This window comes from Bufo gargarizans, chromosome 2 (assembly GCF_014858855.1).
Source record: "Bufo gargarizans isolate SCDJY-AF-19 chromosome 2, ASM1485885v1, whole genome shotgun sequence".
Lineage (NCBI taxonomy): Eukaryota > Metazoa > Chordata > Amphibia > Anura > Bufonidae > Bufo > Bufo gargarizans.
The window spans coordinates 560,983,459-561,005,011 of record NC_058081.1 but is presented as its reverse complement, the minus strand read 5'-3'; the positions used below and the strand labels follow the sequence as shown (position 1 = coordinate 561,005,011).

The window sequence follows — 21,553 nt, the reverse complement described above, 5'->3', positions numbered from 1 at the left end:
AATGGTCATCTTTTATCAAAATCCAAAAATTCATAAAGATGTGAATAAGCCCCCTGGTAGACCTATAGTGTCGGGGTGGAGTGTTTAACGAGCGCCCTATCAAAATATGTAGATCAATGCTTACAGCCCTGTGCACAGTCCTTGCCCACCTATCTTAACGGCACAAAGCATATACTCCAAATTTTGGAGAACATTAAGTGGAAAGAAAGTTATATAATGGGAACGTTGGACGTAAAATCACTGTATAAGGTAATTGAAAATGAAAAAGGTTGGGAAGCGGAAAAACATTTCTTGCACCAAAAAGGAGAGTTGCCAAATACCCAGATAAAATTTATTGGGGATTGTATTTAATTTTTTAAATATAAGGATCATTTTTACCTGCAGACGTGGGGGACCGCGATGGGAATGAGGTTCGCAAATTTATATGTTGGTCGTGGGAACAAGAAGCCATACACCCCAACAATGAGCTCCGGACGGGCCTTGTCCCAATTGGGCAGACTAGATGGGCCAAATGGTTCTTATCTGCCGACACATTCTATGTTTCTATGTCCTCTGGCGGCGTTTTATAGATGATGTTATTTTTATTTGGGAAGGGGGAGAAATTGGGTTATAAGAGTTTTTAATTGAAATTAAGAAAAATGAATTTTACTTGGATTTTACTCCTATTTATAGCTCTAAAGAATTTATTTTAGCTCTTACGATTTATACAAGGGGGGATAAGATCTGCACGAAAACATATGAGAAACCAGCAGACTCCAATAGTTATATTTCAAGGGGCAGCTGTCATTTACCCCGATGGCTAGATAACATACCCAGGAGCCAATCCTGCGCATTAGGAGGAACTGCACAGAGATGACAGAAAGAGAAGCTCAAAAATGGCAAAATAAATTGGAGTCAAAGGGATATAATGTGGACAAGCTCTTGGAACAAAAAGATGAAATCAAACAAATTGACAGGGAACAACATTAGAAAAATGTAACAGTGGAAAAAATAATATTAATTAAAAATTTTTAGGAACATTGTGAGGCGACACTGGGACATTTTAAAAGACGATAAGGTGATGGCTAACCTATTTCCTAAGGCCCCATCATTTGTGCATAAAAAAGCAGCCAATATTGGGAATATAGTTGCACCCACCAAAAAAATGTGCCGCCATAATGAAAAAACTATTTATCTGCTAAAAGGATTTTTTTCCATGCAAAAAATGCATGGCTTGCAAGAAATCGCAGAAAAATAACACTAAATTAACCCAGATAACAAATGGGCACGTACGAATATAACATTAAAGACTACATAACATGTAGCACAAAAGAAGTCATTTATGCAATAAAGTGTCCATGTGAAAAATTGTATATTGGACGTACAAAGAGGCAGTTAAAAAAACGAGTGAGTGAACTTTTGTATAATAATATCAATAAAAAATCTCAAGGGCATCCTCTTTCAAGGCATTTTAGAGAAAAGCATAATGGGAAGTTTGAGGGATCGTCCTTTTTCGGGCTAGAAATAGTTCAAATGGACACACGGGGAGGAGACTTTATTAAAAGTATGTCTAAAAAAGAAACCCGATGGATTTTTAATATGGATACACTGGTTCCAAGGGGTCTAAATACAGAAATCGAGTTATTCGGATTAGTAACGCTGGAGGTAATTAACATCGAAAGCAGGGATAATAAAAGGAGGCCATCAATAGCACCAGAGAGATTCCCTGACGAAGAGCAGCGCTATGCTCGAAACGCATTGTTTTTTTTTGGTGCTTACAGCAGCCCGTAGCTCAAAGTGGTGACGTCACCGACTCCCGTTGTGAGCGTGAGTATTAGCGGAGTTTCGCTACCGGTCGGGGCGAACTCCAAACAGCCTTTTACCTGTAAAACCCTCTGCGCAGAAGAATCCGTATAGATCGAGACCTTGGACAAAGCGGTACTTCAATTTCATACATCAGAAACAAGGTAATCATGATGACAAGGCTGATGTGAAACGGTACCACATGGTCCTAGTAAATTGGCAGTTAGGGTTATCTGTGATAGGCTGAGCGCGGTGTCATTGCAGCTACATACAAGTGATTTGTTAAGCTTTCTGCGGCAGCTATTATGGAGCTGTATAGACACTGCTGCTTGCGTGGTGTAACTAGCGCCGGTGGATAATTCATTTCACGCACTGCGCTGTTGCAGTTATTTCTGTTGAAAGCGTATAGGGGCGTATTTCATAAAAAATATAAAAATATATACGTACTGCACTGTTGCAGTTATTTCTGGTGAAAGCGTATTTCAGTAAAATAACCATGTGGGTGTATTACTGTACTGATCATTAAACAAAGTGGGGCTCAATTTGCTGCCGATCGTTGGTGCTTTTTTTGCCACACATCTCACACCTGCATTTACCGCTGCCCCCCAATCCTGTTCAAAATTTAATACAGGGATATGTTTTCTTATTATTTAGCATATCTGGTGATAATCTGTTAGGCTGCTTTCACACTAGCGTTCGGGTTTCCGTTCGTGAGCTCCGTTTGAAGGAGCTCACGAGCGGACCCGAACGCAGCCGTCCAGCCCTGATGCAGTCTGAATGGAGGCGGATCCGCTCAGACTGCATCAGTCTGGCGGCGTTCAGCCTCCGCTCCGCTCGCCTCCGCACGGACAGGCGGACAGCTGAACGCTGCTTGCAGCGTTCGGGTGTCCGCCTGGCCGTGCGGAGGCGTGCGGATCCGTCCAGACTTACAATGTAAGTCAATGGGGACGGATCCGTTTGAAGATGCCACAATGTGGCTCAATCTTCAAGCGGATCCGTCCCCCATTGACTTTACATTGAAAGTCTGGACGGATCCGTCCCAGGCTATTTTCACACTTAGCTTTTTTTAGCTAATATAATGCAGACGGATCCGTTCTGAACGGAGCCTCCGTCTGCATTATTATGGGCGGATCCGTTCAGAACGGATCCGCCCGAACGCTAGTGTGAAAGTAGCCTTACAAAGGTCACAGGTTTGTTGTTTTTTGAGTTACTGTCATTTTTAAATTTATTTCTATCTTTACTGCTTTTCTTTTTCTTTTTTTCCTTATGACAAGCCTGTATATCTTGATCTTCAGGAAAAAGCAAAACCTGTCTATTTACAGACGTGGACAAAATTGTTGGTACCCTTTGGTCAATGAAAGAAAAAGTCACAATGGTCACAGAAATAACTTTAATCTGACAAAAGTAATAATAAATTAAAATTCTATAAATCTTAACCAATGAAAGTCAGACATTGTTTTTCAACCATGCTTCAACAGAATTATGTAAAAAAATAAACTCATGAAACAGGCATGGACAAAAATGATGGTACCCCTAGAAAACACAGAACATAATGTGACCAAAGGGACATGTTAATTCAAGGTGTGTCCACTAATTAGCATCACAGGTGTCTACAACCTTGTAATCAGCCATTGGGCCTATATATATGGCTCCAGGTAATCACTGTGTTGTTTGGTGATATGGTGTGTACCACACTCGACATGGACCAGAGGAAGCAAAGGAAAGAGCTGTCTCAAGAGATCAGAAAGAAAATTATAGACAAGCATGTTAAAGGTAAAGGCTATAAGACCATCTCCAAGCAACTAGATGTTCCTGTGAGTACAGTTGCACATATTATTCATAAGTTTAAGATCCATGGGACTGTAGCCAACCTCCCTGGACGTGGCCGCAGGAGGAAAATTGATGACAAATCTAAGAGACGGATAATCCGAATGGTAACAAAAGAGCCTAGAAAGACTTCTAAAGAGATTCAAGGTGAACTTCATGCTCAAGGAACATCAGTGTCAGATCGCACCATCCGTCGTTGTTTGAGCCAAAGTGGACTACATGGGAGACGACCAAGGAGGACACCATTGTTGAAAACGAATCATAAAAAAGCAAGACTGGAATATGCCAAACTACATGTTGACAAGCCACAAAGCTTCTGGGAGAATGTCCTGTGGACAGATGAGACAAAAATCGAAGTTTTTGCCAAGGCACATCAGCTGTATGTTCACAGACGAAAAAATGAAGCATATCAAGAAAAGAACACTGTCCCTACTGTGAAACATGGAGGAGGCTCTGTTATGTTCTGGGGCTGCTTTGCTGCGTCTGGCACAGGGTGTCTTGAATCTGTGCAGGGTACAATGAAATCTCAAGACTATCAAGGAATTCTAGAGAGAAATGTACTAGCCAGTGTCAGAAAGCTTGGTCTCAGTCGCAGGTCATGGGTCTTGCAACAGGACAATGACCCAAAACACACCGCTAAAAACACCCAAGAATGGCTAAGAGGAAAAAATTGGACTATTCTAAAGTGGCCTTCTATGAGCCCTGACCTCAATCCTATTGAGCATCTTTGGAAGGAGCTGAAACATGCAGTCTGGAAAAGGCACCCTTCAAACCGGACACAACTGGAGCAGTTTGCTCATGAGGAGTGGGCCAAAATACCTGCTGAGAGGTGCAGATGTCTCATTGACAGTTACAGGAAGCGTTTGATTGCAGTGATTGCCTCAAAGGGTTGCGCAACAAAATATTAAGTTAGGGGTACCATCATTTTTGTCCATGCCTGTTTCATGAGTTTATTTTTTTACATAATTCTGTTGAAGCATGGTTGAAAAACAATGTCTGACTTTCATTGGTTAACATTTATAGAATTTTAATTTATTATTACTTTTGTCAGATTAAAGTTATTTCTGTGACCATTGTGACTTTTTCTTTCATTGACCAAAGGGTACCAACAATTTTGTCCACGTCTGTAGATGATCCACTGTTTTCTTTTTGTAATATTATGCTGTAAATAACCTCTATTCAAAAGTCTCTGTTGTACAGTTCAGAGGTGGAACAATTCCTTTTTGCTCTAATCAATTCTCCCTTAGGGATATTTTTGACAACATGTGGGGGATGGCAGGAGGAGGCAAGGAGGGTAGTATTTCCGGACATATCTTTCTGGAAAGTACAAGTGGTGACACTAACTTCATCACCTCCCGACAGAAGTCGCAAGTCCATGAAATCTTTATTAAAGTATTTTGGTGGAAAAAGAAATGTCATGCAGCATTCAGCGCTGCAATTATATGTGGTGAAACCTTTTGTGACTTAGTTCGGTGGAAAAAAAAATTGTATTTAGCGTTAAGCGCTGCACTTATATGCAGTAAAATCTTTTGTGAATTATTTCGGCGGAAAAACTAATTTTCACCTCCTCTATTAACTCCATTAACTTCCTCCTCTCTTCATTCTCATCCTCAACACACACACTGAGTTGACACCCCCCCCCAGCTATAGATATATATATATAATATAAGTGGTGCCAGCACCACCTAGGGGCGAATAAAGGTAAATGATACTGCCAGCCTGTTAAAGGGAATTGCAGCATTATAACACAATATATTTGATATGACATTTAGCAACAGTTTAAAGTGCCCACATATAGAACATAGTGGGACACTACATCAAGATGAATCAGGCGTGGATCAGCCAGGATTTCCACACACCAATGCCTGATGCATCAGACTAGATCATCCATGGTGTCACACCAACAATTTGACAAGAGACCGGTTACTTCTGGATACCTGCCTCAGCTACTATTCTGATGCTGCACCCGCCTGATGCCACACATCTGATGCCAAGTGCTCCTTCTTGCACCCACCTTCGTCAGCGGGTACTGGTATTGCCACACACTGCCCCACTCTGTTACTGGGTCACTTTGTGGTCTCTTGATGGAGCTGCTGCCATCTCCAAAACATGTCACCTTGCCACTCTGTGGTCTCCTGATGCTGCTGCTGCTACTACCATCTTCACATTATGTCACCTTGCCACTCTGTGGTCTCCTCATGCTGCTGCCATCTCCACACTATGTCACCTTGCCACTCTGTGTTATCCTGCTTCTGCCATATCCACACTGTCACCTTGCCACTATGTGGTCTCCTGATGCTGCTGCTGCCATCTCTAAACTGTCACCTTGCCACTCTGTGGCCTGATGCTATTGCTACTGCCATCTAAACATTATGTCACCTTGCCACTCTGTGGTCTCCTCATGATGCTGCCATCTCCACACTATGCCACCTTGCCACTCTGTGGTCTTCTCATGATGCTGCCATCTTTACACTATGTCACCTTGCCACTCTGTAGCATCCTGATGCTGATGCCATCTCCACACTATGTCACCTTTCCACTCTGTGTTATCCTGCTGCTGCCATATCCACACTATGTCACCTTGCCACTATGTGGTCTACTGATGCTACTGCTGCCATCTTCAAACTGTCACCTTGCCACTCGGTGGCCTCATCATACTGCTGCCATCTACAGACTCTGTCATTGTGCCACTCTTTCAAAGTGTTTTATTTTTTTTTCTGTAAAAATGATGGGTGACTGAAAAACTCATTTTGCTGTATGGACCGAATGACGTTGTGTGAGGAAAATAAATATTATGAAACAATAAATATACAAAAAGTACATGAAAACAATGACAACCTCCTGATGCTGCCACCACCTCCAGACTAAGTCATTGTGCCACTCTGTGGCCTCATCATACTGCTGCCATCTACAGACTCTGTCATTGTGCCACTTGGTGGCCTTCTCATGATGCTGCTGCTGCATCCGGCACCTCCAGAATCTGTCATTGTGCCAGTCGCTGCCTTTCTCCTGATGCCACCACCTCCAGACTCGGTCATTGTGCCACTCTGTGGCCTCCTCATGCTGCATCCACCTCACCATTATGTCATAGACCCACTCTGTGTACTTCTCATGCTGTTCCCATCCTCCCCACTTCATGACTGGGCCACTATTTTGCCTTTTGTCCTGGCTGACATCATTTATTTGACACTTTTGATCTGTCAGAAGGAAGGAAAAATGAGACGCACAACGGATCCTGTCTGTGTAGCAGCTGTAAGGCCTGTATGGTCCCATCAGAATTGGCGTGTGATTTGGTAGCCAAAAGCAGGAGTGGGTACAAAACACAGAAGACATGTAAAATATTCCATCACGTGTCATCTGTTTTAGATCCACTCCTGTTTTTCTTGGCATTAGCAATACTGATGGATTACTGACCAAATGCTGACCGAGTGAAGGCGGATGCTCCACAGACAGGATCCGTTTTATGTGGGTTATTGTTCTGACGGATCAGAGGAAGGGCAAAATAATCAGTGACTCTGTTGGGGGGCTCTACTTGTGTACACGTTTAATAGAACAGGTTCTGTAGACATCTATGTGGAATCAGCTGACGACGGTGTAGTGTGTAGTGATTCTAAGAGCGGCCCCTGTCATCTGCATGTCGTAGTGACTCACAGTATTATTTCACTATCACAGCAGACTCCCTATGCATGTTACTGCAAGCCACAGTGTCCTACACCCTTATAAAGGCTCTCTGCAGCCAGGAAATTGTCATTTTTTAACGCAATTCGCCGCAAATAAAATCGCGTCAAAGCAAATTTTTCCAGAAAATTTGGCAAACCGGTCGTATCGAATTTTTGACAAATGTGCTAATTTCTAATAATGTATACAATGGTTAAAAAAAAAAAACTATACTTTTTTTTTCACTTTATGGTGAACAGATGCCACTGTATGGCATCAGTCTGAGGCATCCGCTTAACGTATACATTTTTTGTGTACGTTAAACGTGTACGTTAATACCACATGATGTGAACCCAGCCTATGGGCAGTGGGTAATAATATAATATCAGGGAATCTTTAACTTTTTCACTGCCAGGACAATTTTCACACTTTGGAATTATAAAATAAAAATAAAACATTTTACACGTTGTCGACAGATATTCTGATTAAGTGCAAGGGGCGATTATAGCTGCTACTGCTTGTCTGCGTACTCGTTTAGTAGAAGAAAAAAGACTCCCCAAAATCTGGGGGTAAAAGGGGTAATTAGAGACGTTTCTACGTCCCCTTGTGGTCACAGGAGGCAGCACAAGGGGACAGATGACGGTATCAGGCTGGGATCCTGCTGTCGCTTCCCCCACCTTTCCACACAAAGCCAGAAAGTAGAACTTTTCTTGCTGCTCCCTGAGCTCAAACAAGTTCTGTACCCTGAATATTGCACTTAGTTTTATGCATTACATACATCCTGGCAGTGAGAAGGTTAAAGTGATTGAAGAAAAAGAAAAAAAAAGGGGGCTAGAAACAGCACCCCCTGAACACGTATATGAAACATACTTATCACTTCTGACCATGCTCTTGGCTGTGTCACTTAATCTACTGGTCTTTGGTAAGAATGATAGACATCTGCTCTTTTCTTACTCCTTTCTTTTTTGTTCCTTTTTTTCCCCAGGCATGCTATAAGTTAATTGACAGCTTCTTAACAGAATCCGAGAAGATAGCCGACCTGACGCAATGTGTGGATTGTATCATTGCTCACGATGTAGCCATTCTTCAGGTTAGTACCTTTGCCTGTCTGATCTCAGCACTGGCCATTAAGGAGGATCTGTCACCCCTCCTGACATGTCTGATTTAGTAACTGCTTACATTCACCATGAAATGACCATTCTGGAGAGCCTATTCTTATGACCGTGTGCTATGCCATTACTTTATTATTTCTGTTAGAGGTTATGACTGAATTAGTAGCAGTTTGCAACGAAGGTCCAGATGGGTATTACCAGTTGGGAGTGTGTCCCTGCACAGTCTGCCACCATCCAATAAATGCTGTCGGTGTCAGACTGTGCAAATGGTAACACCCATTTGGACCTTCATTGCAAACTGCCACAAACAACTCATTCATAACTTCTAGCAGTAATAATAAAGGAACAACAAAGAGTCTTAAGGTCAGATTCGTATTACAAGGGGAATACAAGTAGTTACTAAAATAAACATGTCAAGAGAGGTGACGGGTCCTGATAAAGACATTTACAGTGCTGGGTTTGAAGGGGTTACGGTGGTTTGGGTTTTTTTTTTTGTCGGAAAAATAGTGACATTTTTCAACGACTTGAGGCCAATTCACAAAATGATGCCTCCGTGTATATAGTGCTATGTAAATGCCAAACCACCAAAATGAAATGCAGCAGCATTTCCTCCAGTTCATGTCCTGTAGTAAATCCCTTGTACAGTGTACCCATGATCTGCCCTGGCACTGACTGGGTGGCAGCATTGTGCGTCCTGTGTGAGTGAAGTTGATGTTTGTAGTAAAGAACCCATGTGCCCCACTAATAACTAATGGCGGTCAGAGGCTGGATATGTTTGTCACGGGTGAATGTGCTGCTTTCTGCTTCAGCCCTGCTCATGTGTGCACCCATTTTCTACCATGATTTTCCACTAGGATAAAGTACCTAGTCTATATGGCTAGGACTGCCACCTCCTGCAGCCTGGTAGATGGTGCATTTTAGGGATAATCTGCCTTTCTTGGGCCAGGTAGGGAGATACGTATTTAGTTCCACAAATGCGTCATTGCAGTGACAGATGTCTCCCCGAGGCACAATAAGTTCTCAACATACAATAACTTAAAATGCCGGGTGACAGGTTCAAACAGGGCGTACAGATTTATGCATCACCCGATTTAAGCTGACCCAGAAAAAAGAAACCTCACCTTCTAGCCATTTAGGTCATCAGTAGGTTCCCCCCCGTTCACCGGCAGGGATCTGATCTGTTCAGTATACGGAGTATGTACAGAAGATGAGCGAGAGGAAAGATCAATATAAACTTGGTAGATCTCGCTGTCTGAAAACCATCAGTAATTCTGAAGGCTTTGATAATTTTTTTTATATTATTTACAAAATAATGATAAAAACTAGATATAAAAATGATAAAATATTTTGTAAAAAATTTGCATATAAAAATACGGTATAAACCCTTATTAGACCCAGATAGGTGGAGGGTATGGCTAAATGTAGATACACCTAGACATTAAAGGGAGTCTGTCACCACAATTTGCCCTTATAGACCACTTACATAGCACTATAGCATAACTATAGATCAGTCAAACGGTACCTTTGTCTTTTTGTTTGGATGTTCACCAGGGGCAAAAACTGAGTTTTATTCATATGTTCGGGCTGTAAGTGCCCAGGGGCGGCGTTCGGGCTGTAAGTGCCCAGGCCGCTCTGCCTTCTTCTCACATAACCCCTCCCCAGCCTGTTGCTTGGCCCGCCCTGTAAGCCTCTTACGCCATCCAGTGTACTGGCCGATATCCCGCCGGCGCATGCGCACTGCATGGAATGATGCTGCTGCCCACAATGATCATCACAGTGCGCATGCGCCGGTGGGATATCGGCCAGTACACTGGATGACGTAAGAGGCTTACAGGGCTGGCCAAGCAACAGGCTGGGGAGGGGTTATGTGAGAAGAAGGAAGAGCGGCCTGGGCACTTACAGCCCGAACGCTGCCCCTGGGCACTTACAGCCCGAACATATGAATAAAACTCTGTTTTTGCCCCTGGTGAACATCCAAACAAAAAGAAAAAGGTACCGTTTGACTGATCTATAGTTATGCTACAGTGCTATGTAAGTGGTCTACAGGGCAAATTGTGGTGACAGACTCCCTTTAAAGTACAACTGTCATTTTTTATTTTTTTTGGAGTATTGGATTGTGGTGATTAATATCTCCTTGGTGGCCCTATTTTTAAACTTTTCACTGTGTATTCAATTACCCCTTAATTCCACAGTTTTGTTCCCTGTACTGCCTACTTTTACCTGTGCTTATAATCAGGTTGCTAGGCAGGTCCGTCTATGTGTTGGAGGACTAAAGACGCAGAAGCACGTCCTCCCCAGCAGCTGATAACAGTGCCTGGGCTGTGTGCACGTCTCCCTGTCCCTGAGCTTGGCAGATGCTCCCTCACTCAGCAGACTGGGACAATGCAGAGTGGAAGCAGCGCAGAGCAGGGAAGGGAGATCTGCCGTTTGCTCGGTGTATAAATGAAAGCCACATGTGGTAAGAGGACCCCTTTGTGCTGTAGGAGATTAACCCTTTAGGGAGGAGGGCTGTGGTTACCGACACTTTTGGGGGGCTATTGTTACTGGCTAGTGAGGGCAGGCGGGATTAGCCTCAGGGTGAGGGCAGTGGCGGCCATCTTAACTGAATAGTGAGATTGCAGTTTTATGCAGACTGGTTGCTAAGGGCTGAATCTTATTAAATATGGGGTAAGTCAGTCTAATAGTAACTGATTCTGGAATATCATGTTATTAGTAACTACATATATGAAAATTCAAATTAGGGTCTAAGTGTGACAGTTATCCTTTAAGGCTTAGATTACCCAATACCCACTTGTGGAAGTGTAACATTAAAACGTTAAAACTGTCAACTAAGACCTGAGTGCATTTAAAAAATGGGATCCTTCACAGTGTAGCATAAAGCAGTCATTAGCGGTACTGTCGCCGCCAACAGTAGTGAACTGACATTGATATACATCAGCCCAGATCTCCAACCCAGGCTCTATCTGCCTGTGTAATAGGGTGAGACATGGCTGGATGATGGCTATGACTGGGCAGGTAATGTACAGGGTTACAGTCTGTTTAGAAAGGATAGTCAAAACCGGAGAGGGAGAGGGGGAGGGGTCTGCCTTTATGTAAAGTCCTGTCTAAAGACCACAGTCTGAGAAGATATAAGTGAGGGACCTGAACATGTGGGGTGGGTAGAAATACATGGAGGCAAAACAATAATAAATTACTAATATGAGTTTATTATAAACCACCTAATATACCAAAGTCCACAAAAAATCTACTACTAAAAGAAATAGACGAGGTGGCAAATCATAATGAGGTGGTTATGGGGGAATCCACCTACCCAGATATAGACTGGGAAACTGAAACCTGTACATCTCATAAAGGAAACAGGTTCTTGGCAATAACCAAAGACAATTACCCTTCCCAACTGGTTCAGGACCCGACTAGAGGGACGGCCATACTGGACTTAGTATTAACCAATAGACCTGACAGAACAACAGACGTGCAGGTTGGGGGACACCTGGGAAATGGTGACCAATCGTAAACTCTAATTGTGAGGGGTACACAATTAAAGGGGTTCTCCAGGCTTTTAATATTGATGGCCTATCCTGGGGATAAGTCATCAATATCAGATCGGCGGGGGTACGACACCCGGCACTCCTGCCAATCAGCTATATGACGAGACGGCTCTCTTCCTGCTGCTGCTGCTTTCTGATATTGATTACCAATCCTTTGGATATGTCATAAATATAAAAAGCCCGGAGAACCCCTTTAAGATACATTGGTCTCAGGATACAATATTTAAAACGTACAATGGCTTTTTCATCGGTAGCAGTATCTTGTCTAAGTAAATTGCCAAACTGCATCATGTGAGTGACATGACAGTTGGAAGAATACAATTTTAGGGTTCATTCACACGTCCGCAAATTGCGGATCACCAAAACACGGACACCGGTCATGTGCATTCCGCATTTTGCGGACCGCACATGGCCGGCACTATAATAGAAATGCCTTTTCTTGTCCATGGATGCAGACAAGAATAGGACATGTTCTATTTTTTTTTGTGGGGCTGCAAAACGGAAGTGCGGATGTGGACAGCACACGGTGTGCTGTCCGCATCTTTTGCAGCCCCATTGAAATTGAATGGGTCCGCACCCGTTCCGCAAAATTGCGGAACGGATGCGGACCCATTTTGCAGCCGTGTGGACCCTTAGGAGCAAAACAGTAACAATTAAAGGGAACCTGTCACCGGGATTTTGGGTATAGAGCTGAGGACATGGGCTGCTAGGGGCCGCTAGCACATCCGCAATACCCAGTCCCCATAGCTCTGTGTGCTTTTATTGTGTAAAAAACCTGTTTTGATACATATGCAAATTAACCTGAGATGAGTCCTGTCCCTGACTCATCTCACATACAGGACTCATCTCAGGTTAATTTGCATATGTATCAAATCTGTTTTTTTACACAATAAAAGCACACAGAGCTATGGGGACTGGGTATTGCGGATGTGCTAGCGTCCATCTAGCAACCCATGTCCTCAGCTCTATACACAAAATCCCGGTGACAGATTCCCTTTAAGTTACATGCCAAGAATCTGCATAACTAATCATACGCTAAATAGTTGCAAGTCCAATTTAAGTTAAATTCACGCATTGTACCCGCACTGAATCCTGAATTAATTTCTATGGGTCTGTGTACATGAGCGTTGTTTTACACGCATCATCTCTGCATTATGTGAAAATCGCAGCATGTTCTATGTTCTGCATTTTTCACGCAGCCCTGGTCCCATAGAAGTGAATGGGGCTTCAGTGAAAAACGCATTGTAATCCGGATGCAAATCGTTATTCACTGATGGTTTCTAGGAGATGTTGGGGGAGATTTATCAAACTGGTTTAAAGTAGAACTGGCTTTGTTGCCCGTAGCGACCAATACGATTCCATCTTTCATTTTCCAAAAGAGCTAATGATGTAATGATAGGTGGATTCTGATCGGTTGCTATGGGCAACTAAGCCAGTTCTACTTTACACCAGTTATCAGGAATGTCTTGATGGTTTCACCCGAGCTGCAGAAAGTGATTTTGGCTGCCTTATGGCTGGAGGAAAAGTGGTCGCAGCCACGGAAAAGTGGTGGAGGCTGGCATCTCAAGATGTGATGCTTCTGTCTACATTTTCCAAAAGAGCTAATGATGTAATGATAGGTGGATTCTGATCGGTTGCTATGGGCAACTAAGCCAGTTCTACTTTACACCAGTTTGATAAATCTCCCCAGTTATTTGTTATTCTTCAGGGTTTTTTTTACAAAAGTGAAAAACGTATTAAAAGGGATAGCATCCTCAAGAAATAAATATGAACAACTGAATGTAATTGCAGACACAACTGACTTCACTTGCGTGCAAAACCATCAGTTTTTTCCTGAACAGATGCAGACGCAATCCGCATCGTTCATGTGTAAAGGGTCATAAGTCTCTATGTTGTGCCATTCCTTTATAATTTCTACTAGAAGTTTTGAATAAATTGCTAGCAGTCTGCAGTAAGGGTACAGAGGGGAGGAAACCAGTTGGGGGAGGGGGGGGGGGTGTCCTGCACAGACACACTGTATCCAGTCAGTGCTGCCATTGCCAGTCTGTGCAGGTACACCCCCTACCCAAACTGGTTTCCTCCCCTCTGTACCCTTACTGCAGACTGTTAGAAATTCATCCATAACTTCTAGTAGAAATTATAAAGGAATGGCACAACATAGATTTATAAGAATAGATGCTCCAGAATTGTTAGTACATGGGGAATGCGTGAAGCTATTAAAACAGGTATGTCAGGAGCGGTGAAAGGTGTAGCTCATGAATTCCTGTTTTATATTTGAACACACCTCATACTTAAATGGTAAAAAAAGGTCTCTAACTTTTCAAAACACTTTGCTTAAATTAATAGTGCAAGCGACCACAATGAACTCTGTGTATTATCAGAGAGAAACGTAATATGTCTTATCAGAGATAAATGTCTCATGCTATCAGCTGTTTACCTCATCCCCTCTTTGCTAATAGTTTTTCTGTTTACAATATGCTTTGAATATGTCTCTATATGGACCAGCTCACAAAGGGAACCTATTACACAAAACACGTCTATGGAGAGGGGAGGGGGGAGGAGTGAGCAGGAGAATCAGTGAGATGGGACTCAAGGAGAGACACTAAAGAGACTGCACAGCTACACAGGAAATGTATATCTCAGCACAAGTGCTAAATTCACAACTATATAGGTCAGTACTTCTCTGTAATATCCACTATGTTTCTGGGGGCGCTTCTGATTGAGTAAGAAAAGGTTAGGAAGCAGATTTTCCTCCACTTTCTGTGTGCATTAGATGGCTGCAAAGAAAAAAATGGGGGTTAGTCAGCACATCCCAATGCACATGTATACGTTGGCTGAAGTCACAAAAGCAAAAAACACAATGCAACAGCACTCTGCAAACACAAATAACAAAGTAAATACAATAGTGCCATACTCACTATAGAAAATGTACTAATGCTACGTTATAAGGGCTCATGCATACGAACGTGTGCCATGCATCGGGGACCGCAAATTGCGGTCCCCAATGCATGTGCACCATTTGTGTGGCCGGTGCTGACGGATGTAGACCCATTCAACTTGAATGGGTCCACAATACGTCTGCCCTACAAAAAAATATTGCATGTTCTATTTTTTTTTTTTTGCGGTGCGGAGGCACGGACTGAAATGTCACGGAAGTGTCCTCCGTAGTGCTTCCATGGGCTTCCGATCCGTGCCTCCATTCCACACCGTATCTTCTGGATACAGGCATGGGCCTGCTATGATCGTGTGCATGAGCCCTAAATGTGAGATTCTTGGGAAATATATTTTGTACAAAATTATGTGTGCCTGTCATCCAATGACAAGGTAATCTCTTTAGGACAGGAACCTACACTAAATACTACTTCCTTTGGTGCCATACTGGCCTCTATTAAATTCAGGGAATGCAGGTTTCACACGCATGCTGAGCCCATACTATATTGTACCTCTTCTGGTGCCACAATGGCTTCCATTAAATTCAGAGAATGCAGGCTCACATGCATGCTGAGCCCACACTACATTGTATCTCTTCTGGTGCCACAGTTGCCTCCAATGAATACAGGGAGAGTAGACTACAGCTTTATATTTGCACAAATTAAAATCAGCCTATGGGACAGACGGATTAGTTAGGACTGCAAAGAAAAAAATGCACGTCACCATGGCTACTTTATGAAATTGAGATTCTTGGCAAATACATTTTGTACAAAATGATTTGTGCCTTTCCGCCAACGACAAGGTGATAGCTTAGGCTGCTTTCACACTAGCGTTCGGGTTTCCGTTCGTGAGCTCCGTTTGAAGGAGCTCACGAGCGGACCCGAACGCAGCCGTCCAGCCCTGATGCAGTCTGAATGGAGGCGGATCCGCTCAGACTGCATCAGTCTGGCGGCGTTCAGCCTCCGCTCCGCTCGCCTCCGCACGGACAGGCGGACAGCTGAACGCTGCTTGCAGCGTTCGGGTGTCCGCCTGGCCGTGCGGAGGCGTGCGGATCCGTCCAGACTTACAATGTAAGTCAATGGGGACGGATCCGTTTGAAGATGCCACAATGTGGCTCAATCTTCAAGCGGATCCGTCCCCCATTGACTTTACATTGAAAGTCTGGACGGATCCGTCCCAGGCTATTTTCACACTTAGCTTTTTTTAGCTAATATAATGCAGACGGATCCGTTCTGAACGGAGCCTCCGTCTGCATTATTATGGGCGGATCCGTTCAGAACGGATCCGCCCGAACGCTAGTGTGAAAGTAGCCTTAAAGACTGGAATTTTCGTTGCCAAACAGGCACAAATAATTTTGTACAAACTGTACTTGCAAAGAATCTCATATTTATAACGTAGCATTAGCACTAGTACATTTTCTATAGTGAGTGTGACACTATTGTATTTACTTTTACAATATGATTACAATTGACGATTGACCTTCACCTTACTGCAGTTGCCTGAATATGAGACTTTTACTGCTCCAGCCCCATTGACTATAACGTTTGCCGTGCAGCTGCCGGAACTTTGGCCCGTCCCCATTATAGTCCGGGGGCATGCGTGCACTAGCTGTAGCATGGATCCGACAGGCTGTTCACCCGCCGGAACAGCCTGCCGGAGTTCCTTGCCACTAGTGTGAAAGTAGCCTTAGTAAGCACCTATAAAGTGTTCTCAGAGATTTCCAGCTTCACCGATTCATACAAAGCTCTTGTAGTTCTTTGAAACCAGATCTTACCTTATCTGTGGTTTGATTCGATTTTCATAGCATTCTAAACAGAACATTAGGAAAACAGAATTGAGAAAGCTCGTTGGAAGAACGAGTGAAACATTTTCAAGAAATCTACAGTACGTCGTTGCCTTGATTTATTCTTTACAGATATATACCATGACCTGGATAAATGAGAACCTTCACAGACATTAGGAAATCATTTTATCTTCTTCTTGTCTTCTGTATTATTTGATCATATCAGGAATGTCTTGATGGTTTCACCCGAGCTGCGGAAAGTGATTTTGGCTGCCTTATGGCTGGAGGAAAAGTGGTCGCAGCCACGGAAAAGTGGTGGAGGCTGGCATCTCAAGATGTGATGCTTCTGTGCTGGTTGGTAGCCACTTTGTCTCCTCATTCATCTCGAGATTACCCTGTCTACCTGCCTCAAGGGAGCCCCACAGTGAGTTGTTCTTTGAAAATGTTAATAGGCAAATGTAACTGCAGTGTTGTAGGCCACATAGAAAAGGAAATGGATTCTGGGACGTATAATAATATTAAACAATGAAAGTGCCAAGAGAAATATGTAAATGTCACTGACACGTTTCACACATAGAAGCTATATATGCACCTTGTTATTAGTCAGGGTCACCTCACCTCTTGATGTACAAGTAGTCAGAGCAGCACGAAAGGGACCTACAGATTATTTGGCAAGTAGATTTATTGCTGATCAGTGTAGATGTCATGGAGGATCCTAGCAAACAGAACCCATGACGCCAGTGTAAAAGGTGTCACATGTAAAAATCTTGCGACTGCCACCAGAGGCGGTAAGCGTGCATCGTTTACATGGACCGCAGCACATCTTGATTTTCTTATTTTATTTTGGAGACACCTACACAAATATTTTTTTTTTGTCCAGAATTTGTGCTTAACATTTTCATGTTTTGTCATTTTGTAATGATTGTAATGGTTTGCCTGGTATTTTTCAGGTTCCTCACCGACTGCTCACCTTTCAGCTGGTTCCTGGAGTCGATGTGTGTCTACTTTGCGGCCCTAGTCCTTCTTTACACAAGGTGGAGTCAGAGGTAATGGAGAGCATTTTTAGTATTTACTGAGTGCTGCCCCCCCCCCTTCATTCTCAGGATAGATTGGGGTTCCAAAGGTCAAACCCAACTGATCACACATGCAGTACCTTGAAAAAGTTTTCATACCCCTTGAACTTTTCCACCTTACACCCACAACTTAGTCTTATTTTATTGGGATTTTATGTGATAGCCCGACACAAAGTAGTAAGTATGTGTGAAGTGAAAAGAAAATTATACATGATTTTAAAAATTTGATATCAATAAAAATCTGGAAAGTGTGGCGTGCATTTGTATTCAGTCAATACTTTCACAGCAATGATAGCTGCGAGTCTTTTGGGGTATGTCTCTGCCAGCTTTCGACATCTAGAGGCTGACATGTTTGCCCATTCTTCTTAGTCAGATTGAATAGAGCGTCTGTGAACAGCAATTTTCAAGTCTTCCTTCAGATTCTTAATGGGATTTTGGTCTGGACTTTGGGCAATTCTAACACATGAATATGCTTTGATGTAACCCATTCCAGTGTAGCTCTGGCTGTAGGTTTAGGGTCTGTATCAGGTTTTCCGCCAGGATCGCCCTGTAATTAGCTGGGGAGGCTCGTCCCCGTTCCAGCCTGCTATTGGCTGCCCCCCCTGTACCCGGATGTTTGGGGAGCTGGGTAAGTATAATCTATATGAGGGGCCGGGCATTTGGGGACATGTTTTAGACTTTGGATAACCCCTTTTAAGTTTATGGGTGTAATGTTAAAAAACGTGGAAAAGCTGAAGAGGTATGAAAACTTTTTTCAAGGCACTGTAACTGATATTTCATCTGCATGTTTGGTGTAAAGACAGCCCTAAAGAGGACCTGTAACCTCTCCTGACAAGTCTGTTTTGGCAAATCCTTGCATTCCTCATGTAATAATTCAGGAGCATCTATTCTTATGACTTTATGGAGGGCCGTTCCTTTATTATTCCTGCTAGAAGTTTTCAATGAATTAATAGCAGTTTGCAATGATGGTCCAGGTGGGTGTTACCGGTTGGGGGTATGTCCTTGCACAGTTAGACATTGTCCAATCAGTGCTGCCAATGTCATGGGGAATGCAAGTAGTTGCTAAACCAGACAGGTCAGGAGAGGTAACAGGTCATCCTTAAAGGGGTTGTGTCATCTCGTTAGGAGGATATGCCCCCATTGTCTGATTGGTTCTTTCCTAGGACCCGCACCTATAGCATGAACGGAGCCCTGCACATGGTGGGGGGGGGTGTACTGCACATGCGCAGCCGACCTCCATTCATTTCTTTGGGGCCGAAGGAAATTGCTGAGCGCCGGCTGAATGATCCAATAGAAGTGAATGGGAGTGTTAGCCGTTCATGCGTGGTGCACTCCCATTCACTTCTATGGGGTATGGGGAGAGAGCTTGGTGTTGGCCGGACCTCCAGCCACCACTTTGGGGGGCTTCATTCTCGATATAACTGCGGGTCCCAGCAGTAGGACCTTGCGGACAAGAATAGGACATGCTCTATTTCCTTGCGGAGCTGCGGAATGGAAGAGCGGGAGCCTGTGGAGATGCAGAGAGCACATAGTGTGCTCTCTGCATCTCTTCCGTCCCCATAAAGAATGAATGGGTCCGCGTCCGTTCCGCGGAATGGGTGCAGACAACACTTGCGGACGTGTCAATGGAGTCTAACCCTGTGGAGGGAGTTACCAGACACAGTGCCACGCTTGTCTGTCGGTTGTGTCTGTTATTTCATAGTAGTTTTGTGTGTCTACTCACTTGCAGTAGTCTGTTTTCAGTACAAGACCCAAATTCGTGGATGAGGGGGACACTGTGTCTGCTACAAAGCAGAATGGTAGAAAGCTGTGCCAACAATGTTGTGATGTACTGGATCCCTGGCAGCAGTACTAACATACAGCATGGGTTGTACAATGATGAAGCACTAATTTACCATGTACTCTTCTTGGTAGAAATAAAGCACACTGCACCCACATTCCTTTAACATTCAGGTTTACTGCATTCAGTGTTTTGCTTGGCATGTATATTGGCATCTTAGGCTACTTTCACACTCGCGTTTGGTGCGGATCTGTCATGGATCTGCACAGACGGATCCGTTCTGATAATACAACCGTCTGCATCCGTTCAGAACGGATCCTTTTGTATTATCTTTAACATAGCCAAGATGGATCCGTCTTGAACACCATTGAAAGTCAATGGGGGACGGATCTGTTTTCTATTGTGCCAGATTGTGTCATAGAAAACGGATCCCTCCCCATTGACTTACATTGTGTGTCAGGACGGATCCGTTTGGCTCAGTTTCGTCAGACAGACACTAAAACGCTGCTAGCAGTGTTTTGATGTCCGCTTCCAAAGCGGAATGGAGACGGAACGGAGGCAAACTGATGCATTCTGAGCGGATCCTTATTCAGAATGCATTAGGGCAAAACTGATCCGTTTTGGACCGCTTGTGAGAGCCCATGACGGATCTCACACACGGAAAGTCAAAACGCCAGTGTGAAAGTAGTCTTAAACATTTAGTGACTATTTCCTTATTGCAGGTTTAATCCTCATTTGCATTTTAATCTCAGAACTGCATTACTCACTTTGTGATAAAATATCACACCTGAGGTTATCTTACTACAAATGCAAACAGCTAAACACATTAGATCACACGGTACAGCCTTAAATACGTAATCGAGGAACCAAGACCACCACTAATCAGCCGAACTCTATCTCATCAACTGCCCTTGGCTGTTTTCTTGAGTGAAGGTGATAGGTGACAATGCAGAACTAAGTTCTACTAGTATTTAAAGGAAATGTAACTCCACAGTTTTTTTTCTGTCTGTTAAAACCAGATAGTTACACAAATCCTCTTTTTCTAATCTGTTTCTATTCTCTGATTGCAGATTTATTTATTCTATTTCCTGAATATTATTATGGGGGCGGCCATCTTGCTTGAGCCTTTCTTAACAGCATTTAGAAAGCATTAAGAAAATTGCTTTATGGCAGCCCCATGGTCGATAGACATGATGGACAGTTTTTTGTTTTTTTTCATTTATTGCGTAATTTTTTCATTTATGTGGCACATGAAATCATTGTTTGTTGGCAGCACATCGCCCTGTGTAAACAGGGATCTCCTGCCAACGAAAAAATAATTTGTAATCGTCCACATTCCCACACATGGCATTCACCAGGCATGTGAATGCACCGTTCCCATCTGCTCAACGATAGGCAATTATCAGCACCAAACAGTTCATTCCTCATACTTGCAGATCAGTTACCCTGTGCAAAAGGGCCTTAAAGGGAACCTGTCACCAGGATTTTGTGTATAGAGCTGAGGACCTGGGTTGCTAGATGGCCGCTAGCACATCCGCAATACCCAGTCCCCATAGCTCTGTGTGCTTTTATTGTGTAAAACGATTTGATACATATGCAAATTTACCTGAGATGGGTCCTGTCCCTGATTCGTCTCACATACAGGACTCATCTCAGGTTAATTTGCATATGTATCAAATCAGGTTTTTTACACAATAAAAGCACACAGAGCTATGGGGACTGGGTATTGCGGATGTTCTAGCGGCCATCTAGCAACCCATGTCCTCAGCTCTATACACAAAATCCTGGTGACAGGTTCCCTTTAACCCCTACCTGACGCAGTGATTTTCCATCTTTGCGTTTTCATTTTGTCTTCCTGCCTTCCCGAAGCCATAACTTTTTAATTTTTCCGTTCACATAGCCATATGAGTGCTTTGTTTTTGCGGGACAATTTGCACTTTCTAATGGCACCATATAATATTGCATAGAATGTAGTGGAAAGCTGGAAATAAATTCCAAATTGGGTGGAATTGGGAAAGGACACAATTGTGCCAGTTTTATGGGTTTTGTTTTTAGCACGT

General features: G+C 43.3%; 1 protein-coding gene across 1 annotated transcript in view; it reads left to right on the top strand.

The window, feature by feature from the left end:
- Positions 1–21,553, top strand: part of FUZ (fuzzy planar cell polarity protein) — a 135,359-nt gene that overhangs the window by 42,024 nt on the left and 71,782 nt on the right. Inside the window, exons 5-7 of the mRNA XM_044278167.1 lie at positions 8,252–8,356; positions 16,867–17,064; positions 17,591–17,686. Coding sequence (XP_044134102.1) covers positions 8,252–8,356; positions 16,867–17,064; positions 17,591–17,686 — 399 coding nt within the window. The remainder of the gene's footprint in view (positions 1–8,251; positions 8,357–16,866; positions 17,065–17,590; positions 17,687–21,553) is intronic.